At 49.6% G+C, this 8,935-nt stretch overlaps 1 protein-coding gene across 1 annotated transcript in view; it reads right to left on the bottom strand.

The window, feature by feature from the left end:
- Window positions 1-8,935, bottom strand: part of prorp (protein only RNase P catalytic subunit) — a 43,104-nt gene that overhangs the window by 9,321 nt on the left and 24,848 nt on the right. Inside the window, exon 5 of the mRNA XM_066675971.1 lies at window positions 4,975-5,082. Within this exon, the coding sequence (XP_066532068.1) occupies window positions 4,975-5,082 (108 nt within the window). The remainder of the gene's footprint in view (window positions 1-4,974; window positions 5,083-8,935) is intronic.

Raw genomic sequence — 8,935 nt, 5'->3', positions numbered from 1 at the left:
GGAACTGTGTTCTCTGGAGTGATGGGGTTCCTCTGGTGTGTGGAACACTGGAACTGTGTTCTCTGGGGTGATGGGGTTCCTCTGGTGTGTGGAACAGTGGAGCTGTGTTCTCTGGAGTGATGGGGTTCCTCTGGTGTGTGGAACAGTGGAACTGTGTTCTCTGGAGTGATGGGGTTCCTCTGGTGTGTGGAACAGTGGAACTGTGTTCTCTGGAGTGATGGGGTTCCTCTGTTATGTGGAACAGTGGAACTGTGTTCTCTGGAGTGATGGGGTTCCTCTGGTGTGTGGAACAGTGGAACTGTGTTCTCTGGAGTGATGGGGTTCCTCTGGTGTGTGGAACAGTGGAACTGTGTTCTCTGGAGTGATGGTGTTCCTCTGGTGTGTGGAACAGTGGAACTGTGTTCTCTGGAGTGATGGGGTTCCTCTGGTGTGTGGAACAGTGGAACTGTGTTTTCTGGAGTGATGGGGTTCCTCTGGTGTGTGGAACAGTGGAACTGTGTTCTCTGGGGTGATGGGGTTCCTCTGGTGTGTGGAACAGTGGAACTGTGTTCTCTGGAGTGATGGTGTTCCTCTGGTGTGTGGAACAGTGGAACTGTGTTCTCTGGAGTGATGGGGTTCCTCTGGTGTGTGGAACAGTGGAACTGTGTTCTCTGGAGTGATGCGGTTCCTCTGGTGTGTGGAACAGTGGAACTGTGTTCTCTGGAGTGATGGTGTTCCTCTGGTGTGTGGAACAGTGGAACTGTGTTCTCTGGAGTGATGGGGTTCCTCTGGTGTGTGGAACAGTGGAACTGTGTTTTCTGGAGTGATGGGGTTCCTCTGGTGTGTGGAACAGTGGAACTGTGTTTTCTGGAGTGATGGGGTTCCTCTGGTGTGTGGAACAGTGGAACTGTGTTCTCTGGAGTGATGGAGTTCCTCTGGTGTGTGGAACAGTGGAACTGTGTTCTCTGGAGTGATGGGGTTCCTCTGGTGTGTGGAAAAGTGGAACTGTGTTCTCTGGAGTGATGGAGTTCCTCTGGTGTGTGGAACAGTGGAACTGTGTTCTCTGGAGTGATGGAGTTCCTCTGGTGTGTGGAACAGTGGAACTGTGTTCTCTGGAGTGATGGGGTTCCTCTGGTGTGTGGAAAAGTGGAGCTGTGTTCTCTGGAGTGATGGGGTTCCTCTGGTGTGTGGAAAAGTGGAACTGTGTTCTCTGGAGTGATGGGGTTCCTCTGGTGTGTGGAACAGTGGAACTGTGTTCTCTGGAGTGATGGGGTTCCTCTGGTGTGTGGAACAGTGGAACTGTGTTCACTGGAGTGATGGGGTTCCTCTGGTGTGTGGAACAGTGGAACTGTGTTCTCTGGAGTGATGGGGTTCCTCTGGTATGTGGAACAGTGGAACTGTGTTCTCTGGAGTGATGGGGTTCCTCTGGTGTGTGGAACAGTGGAACTGTGTTCTCTGGAGTGATGGGGTTCCTCTGGTGTGTGGAACAGTGGAACTGTGTTCTCTGGAGTGATGGTGTTCCTCTGGTGTGTGGAACAGTGGAACTGTGTTCTCTGGAGTGATGGTGTTCCTCTGGTGTGTGGAACAGTGGAACTGTGTTCTCTGGAGTGATGGGGTTCCTCTGGTGTGTGGAACAGTGGAACTGTGTTCTCTGGAGTGATGGTGTTCCTCTGGTGTGTGGAACAGTGGAACTGTGTTCTCTGGAGTGATGGTGTTCCTCTGGTGTGTGGAACAGTGGAACTGTGTTTTTCTGGAGTGATGGGGTTCCTCTGGTGTGTGGAACAGTGGAACTGTGTTCTCTGGAGTGATGGGGTTCCTCTGGTGTGTGGAACAGTGGAACTGTGTTCTCTGGAGCGATGGGGTTCCTCTGGTGTGTGGAACAGTGGAACTGTGTTTTCTGGAGCGATGGGGTTCCTCTGGTGTGTGGAACAGTGGAACTGTGTTTTCTGGAGCGATGGGGTTCCTCTGGTGTGTGGAACAGTGGAACTGTGTTCTCTGGAGCGATGGGGTTCCTCTGGTGTGTGGAACAGTGGAACTGTGTTCTCTGGAGCGATGGGGTTCCTCTGGTGTGTGGAACAGTGGAACTGTGTTCTCTGGAGCGATGGGGTTCCTCTGGTGTGTGGAACAGTGGAACTGTGTTCTCTGGAGCGATGGGGTTCCTCTGGTGTGTGGAACAGTGGAACTGTGTTCTCTGGAGTGATGGGGTTCCTCTGGTGTGTGGAACAGTGGAACTGTGTTTTCTGGAGCGATGGGGTTCCTCTGGTGTGTGGAACAGTGGAACTGTGTTTTCTGGAGCGATGGGGTTCCTCTGGTGTGTGGAACAGTGGAACTGTGTTCTCTGGAGCGATGGGGTTCCTCTGGTGTGTGGAACAGTGGAACTGTGTTTTCTGGAGCGATGGGGTTCCTCTGGTGTGTGGAACAGTGGAACTGTGTTCTCTGGAGCGATGGGGTTCCTCTGGTGTGTGGAACAGTGGAACTGTGTTCTCTGGAGTGATGGAGTTCCTCTGGTGTGTGGAACAGTGGAACTGTGTTCTCTGGAGTGATGGGGTTCCTCTGGTGTGTGGAAAAGTGGAGCTGTGTTCTCTGGAGTGATGGGGTTCCTCTGGTGTGTGGAAAAGTGGAACTGTGTTCTCTGGAGTGATGGGGTTCCTCTGGTGTGTGGAACAGTGGAACTGTGTTCTCTGGAGTGATGGGGTTCCTCTGGTGTGTGGAACAGTGGAACTGTGTTCACTGGAGTGATGGGGTTCCTCTGGTGTGTGGAACAGTGGAACTGTGTTCTCTGGAGTGATGGGGTTCCTCTGGTATGTGGAACAGTGGAACTGTGTTCTCTGGAGTGATGGGGTTCCTCTGGTGTGTGGAACAGTGGAACTGTGTTCTCTGGAGTGATGGGGTTCCTCTGGTGTGTGGAACAGTGGAACTGTGTTCTCTGGAGTGATGGTGTTCCTCTGGTGTGTGGAACAGTGGAACTGTGTTCTCTGGAGTGATGGTGTTCCTCTGGTGTGTGGAACAGTGGAACTGTGTTCTCTGGAGTGATGGGGTTCCTCTGGTGTGTGGAACAGTGGAACTGTGTTCTCTGGAGTGATGGTGTTCCTCTGGTGTGTGGAACAGTGGAACTGTGTTCTCTGGAGTGATGGTGTTCCTCTGGTGTGTGGAACAGTGGAACTGTGTTTTTCTGGAGTGATGGGGTTCCTCTGGTGTGTGGAACAGTGGAACTGTGTTCTCTGGAGTGATGGGGTTCCTCTGGTGTGTGGAACAGTGGAACTGTGTTCTCTGGAGCGATGGGGTTCCTCTGGTGTGTGGAACAGTGGAACTGTGTTTTCTGGAGCGATGGGGTTCCTCTGGTGTGTGGAACAGTGGAACTGTGTTTTCTGGAGCGATGGGGTTCCTCTGGTGTGTGGAACAGTGGAACTGTGTTCTCTGGAGCGATGGGGTTCCTCTGGTGTGTGGAACAGTGGAACTGTGTTCTCTGGAGCGATGGGGTTCCTCTGGTGTGTGGAACAGTGGAACTGTGTTCTCTGGAGCGATGGGGTTCCTCTGGTGTGTGGAACAGTGGAACTGTGTTCTCTGGAGCGATGGGGTTCCTCTGGTGTGTGGAACAGTGGAACTGTGTTCTCTGGAGTGATGGGGTTCCTCTGGTGTGTGGAACAGTGGAACTGTGTTTTCTGGAGCGATGGGGTTCCTCTGGTGTGTGGAACAGTGGAACTGTGTTTTCTGGAGCGATGGGGTTCCTCTGGTGTGTGGAACAGTGGAACTGTGTTCTCTGGAGCGATGGGGTTCCTCTGGTGTGTGGAACAGTGGAACTGTGTTTTCTGGAGCGATGGGGTTCCTCTGGTGTGTGGAACAGTGGAACTGTGTTCTCTGGAGCGATGGGGTTCCTCTGGTGTGTGGAACAGTGGAACTGTGTTCTCTGGAGTGATGGAGTTCCTCTGGTGTGTGGAACAGTGGAACTGTGTTCTCTGGAGTGATGGGGTTCCTCTGGTGTGTGGAACAGTGGAACTGTGTTCTCTGGAGTGATGGTGTTCCTCTGGTGTGTGGAACAGTGGAACTGTGTTTTCTGGAGTGATGGGGTTCCTCTGGTGTGTGGAACAGTGGAACTGTGTTCTCTGGAGCGATGGGGTTCCTCTGGTGTGTGGAACAGTGGAACTGTGTTCTCTGGAGCGATGGGGTTCCTCTGGTGTGAGTTTGATCCAGAATTAATCCCCAACACCAGCCCCTGCCCTTCACTGATGATGATGTGAAGGCTGAATACATCAGATGCTCACAGCTATGTTCCAGTGTCTAGTGCAAAGCACTTCACCAATGACAGCAATCGCCATAGGAACCAGCTGAAATAATGTAGCACCACAGCAACATCCCATAATGCCATAGTAACCACAGATACAGATCAAACAGAGATCAGAATGGTTAAATTTACATCAGATTGAGATCAGACACATCAGACAAAAACAGGAGATTCAACACAAATCAGATGCAAATCAGACAGAGACCAGAGAAAAATTCCACGCAGGTCAGACTCAGACAGGTGGGAGGCGCCACTCTCTTATTCACTCTGTAAAAGCAGAGGCGGCTAACGAAGGGCGAGAATTTTCTCTTCGTCAGCTCTGAGTAACGATTGGGTTCAAAGCTCACGGTGGTCTTCACAAGTTCAGAGCTTAAGGTTCAGAGGAAAAGACGAAGCAGTGCGTCTGCCCTGTGACCTCCCAACACTCAACACCGCCCCCTAGTGTCCACTATCAATAATCTGATCTCAAACCTGATCTCAGTGAGGAAACCCATCTAGACCCTGACCCTGACACTACAGCAAACACTAACCCCTACATACAGCGTGTGTCCAAAAGTCTGTGGACACCTCTTAGAACCAGTGAGGACCACCCACTGGGGACGGATAGTCAGTATATTCTCAGAGGGGGGCACTAGACTGGTGCAAATCCCCTAGCAATGGACTGTGGAGCAGTGTCTCAGAGGCTGAGAAAGAGAGACGAGTTCAACTCTTACCGTCTGAGACTTTGGAGCCTTGGGGAACATACAGGCCACATTCAGTCCGTCCACTACCACGTCGAACACTGGACCCGTCTTCACAAACTTCTTAAAGCTCTCCAGCTCCTGAAACAACAACAACAACAACAACAAAAGTACAAATAAATACAGTGATTAACAGAAAGATAAGAAATGACCGACTAACATCACACTCATGTTCATGTGGTGGAGTGGAGCTCTGGGTGGTGTCGCTCCGTCCTTGGACCACTGTCATTAATATGACGTGGAAACAAGCGCAGTTCTGAGCACAGTTGATAAATCAGCTTCAGCGTGTGAAATTAGACAATATCACGATTTACTCTACATTTTACAGGGAATACACACAGTTCCCTGACGAGGCTCGTGCTGTAAAGGTAAACTCCAGTGTTAAAGGTGGGGTGTGTGTCTCTGATGCGGCTGGGAGCTCCGTCTCTGCGTCTGAGCCGTGCTCTGTTCGTATTCGGTGTGTGATTGTGTTCAGTGTGAAACAGACCGGGGGATTCACTTCGGTCTGAAACTGGTTTTTCTCAGTGCTTTGTGTTCGGTGTCTTCACTAAAGTCAGAACACGTCCAAACCACAGACGCAGCGTTTCTTTTTGGTACGAGCCGCTCCAATCGCTCGGTCCGCCTCCGTGTTTAGGTTCTCCTCCCTGTGGCTGATTGGACGGGGCAGAGTCATGTGACTACAGCGCGGTGGTGTGTGTTTAAAGGGACAGTACATGAACACTCAGTGGGGACGTATTCACAGAACTAACAACTAAAGAATGAACAGAATATAATCTGACTGCATTGATTAGAAGATCTGAATGTTGATTTCAATTAATTATTGATTATGAAGAATCAGGCTCCGCCCACCAGTGCCTAATGGGTGTACTGTTTACATGAAGCTCACTGAGCTGAGAAACAGATGTCTTTTAAAGCCTTCTGAGCCAATGTCTGTACTTGTGTAGTATGAGATGGAGCGGTGAGTGCAGTGTGCCCCCTACTGACCAAACTGTATAGAGTTCAACTGAGAGTGGAGTAAAGGGAGCGTGCTGATTGGCTGGAGACGGTAGGATGATGTGATGGTGTAAACAGTGTGTTACTGCAGTGGATTAGACCCTTTGGCTGCACCCACCGTGTTCAAGGCGGAGCTTGTGGGCGGAGTCAGATGTATATAATAAAATACCAGTGTAATGTGTCTTTAAACGGAAACATAACTCCACCCACTTTTAGATCGGAGCCCTGTGCACAGATTATTAGAGTTAGCGTCTGCTCCTGTTCTTATTGTTATGGCTGTTAAGCTGTGGATCTCAGCAGTGCTGCAGCTGCTGTGCAGAAAGTGTAAAGGGTCAGGTTTTCAGAGCGTGTTTTTGAGGAGAGCAGGTTTCTCAGGGTTAAAGATTAAGCCGACGCTGTGAACGCCTTCAGACCTGTCCAAATACTTCAGGGAAATTCCTGCATTCCTCCAGGAGTTCAGAGGGAGTCTCTCTCAGGTTTAACAGAGCAGTTTAAGCTCTGAGTGAATCAGAACCAGTTTTACAGCTTCACACCCGGAGCGCAGACTGTTTCAGTGTGTAATCTGTGTGTTAGTGACTGAATGGAGAGGAATGCAGGTCAGATCAGGAACAGAATGTCCTCAGTACAGTTTGTGGTCAGGTACAGCACTGTAAACATGAACTAGATTTAACACTATACAGTATGCAAATGAGTGTGTAAGTATGACTAGGCGGTATGTGATCGGGATTTTTCCCAGCTCTCACAGGGCCGGTATGTTCAGTTCAGCTGGTGCTAGAAAGGTTTATCCAGTTGGTAAAAGTCTGATTCACGTATCGATGCCCTCAGGGTCAGTGATACCGAGGGCACCGAGACGAGTCCATCTGAGCTGACCATGAGCCTTTACGAACTTTACGATGGCCCCGCCCCCTCGTCTGAGTCTGTCCAATCACAGCGCTGGACCCGTGTTTATGTGAGAGCGCAAAGACGAGGTTAAACTCAGCAAAACAGACACAACGAGCGCGGAGAAATAAGAGCACTGAGTAAAAACGGAGAAGAAAGAGAACAGAGTGAAAACGGCTAAAAACCAGAGCTTCTGCTCCTCGCTCCTCACTGCTGTGCGCTCGGGGTCGGGGTGAACAGCGAGCGGCTCATTATCATTTAAAGGAACAGGTGCTGAAAGCGGGCGTTCTGAACAGGGGCTGTTTACACAGGGGGAGAACACTGCTGTGGGGCTCGTGGGGTTTGGACCAAAGCGGGTCACAGACGTTTCTTTAAGAAACAGAACTGTGTTCCTCTGTGGAGACGAGGGGGAGTGTGGCACCTTTAAGACAGTAATGCTGAGGAGGTCAGAATGTCTGTGCAGGGGTAAAGTGGAGGTATCATAAAAGTGTTAGAAGGCCTGAAGACGCCTGTCCTTTCAGCGTAATCCTGATTCATCTCCTGAAGAGTGTGACTGGCCCAGTCTGAGGGACATTCCCGGCTTTGTTCGGACAGACAAAGGGCTTTTATTTTGATCGTGTTCTAGATTTAGCTCATGTGCCTTTTCCAGAATAGTCTTGCTGATAAACCGTGTGTGTGTGTGTGAGAGAGAGAGAGAGAGAGAGAGAATAGCTGCCATTCACATCAGTAATGAGGATGTGCGCAGAGAACAACAGTCTACTTTCCTGCTTTGTTGTTGTTAGAAAAAGACGCTGGAATGTGTCCAACAGCCGTGGACACATGGGGAATTCCAGCTGAAGCAGAGCCACAAAGCTCCACCCTCTCCTGTCTCTCTTCAGAGCTCCACCCTCTCCTGTCTCTCTTCAGAGCTCCACCCTCTCCTGTCTCTCTTCAGAGCTCCACCTTCACCTGAGCCCCACCCTCACCTGTCTGTCATCTGTGCTCTATCCTCACCTGTCCATTCTCGAGAATTCTTTCTCAGCTGTCTGTGATGATGTGCTACTAAACTGGGAGGGTGAAGGCTAACAGCTATCAATGCAGCAACACTGCCCTTCAACACGCTCGGAGGAGAACACTCACTGTCCAGTTCCCCTAAATAACAGATCCATTATTTTAAACCAAGCTTCTAAATGATTAGTGTTCAATCCAGAACAGAAACAAGGACAACACTGTGGCTTTAATGGGGCACGACGAGTGGTTATTAAAGGAATACTCTGTAGGATTTGGTACGTTCACACTAGCACACGACACGTCTCTTACGTCACTCAAACTCGTCACGTGCGTGCGTGTGCAAGGTCTCTTGTGGGCGTGTTCGAGGCTCTCTCGTTGTTGTGTGGGGGCGTGTACAAAGTCCAGACCTCATTCGAAAGGGACACAAAACGGCATCTGCTTTATTCCACACTTTCTTCCAGTGGTCCCTGTTCTTGAAGAAGAGTTTATAGAAGTAGCGGGTACCACTTTAAAATAAGACTCCAGTTATAAAGGTTTATAAATGGCTTAAAAATCTGTTTATTACGTGGTTATAAAAGAGGTCGTAAACAAATTAAAACTCATTAATAATGATGTGTATCAAAGAGATACAAAGGGAAACACTGACCTCTATCAATGAGCTGAGACTAATGTGTCGTTAAAGTGCACCACATTATCATCAGTTTCTAAAACGACATTCCATCAGTGGTTAAAGGGTTAAACTTGATCGATGGAGGAGACACAGTGAGGTCAGTATTCGGTGAAATCTGAGGTTTAACTGTAGAGAGATGTGGGATCACTATTTGGCAAACAGCAGGTCACTGCTGCACTTTCTATTAATTATTAATGTCCCATGGTGTTTCCACCGAGTTAATAACCGTTAATAAACAGATTGTAAACCATGTATAAACCTTTATAAGTGTCTTATTCTAAAGCCACACAGTTGAGGACAGGAATGAAAAGGTAGGAGCAAAACTCTCAGGGAGCAGAACGCGGGGACATCGGGCCGCTGCGTCCGTGATTGGGCCGAGGAACTTGTTGGAGCCAATCGATA

Source organism: Hoplias malabaricus, chromosome 1 (genome assembly GCF_029633855.1).
Source record: "Hoplias malabaricus isolate fHopMal1 chromosome 1, fHopMal1.hap1, whole genome shotgun sequence".
In the NCBI taxonomy this organism is placed as follows: Eukaryota; Metazoa; Chordata; class Actinopteri; order Characiformes; family Erythrinidae; genus Hoplias; species Hoplias malabaricus.
Note: the sequence above shows the minus strand (reverse complement) of the source record. Positions and strands in the feature narration are given on the sequence as shown.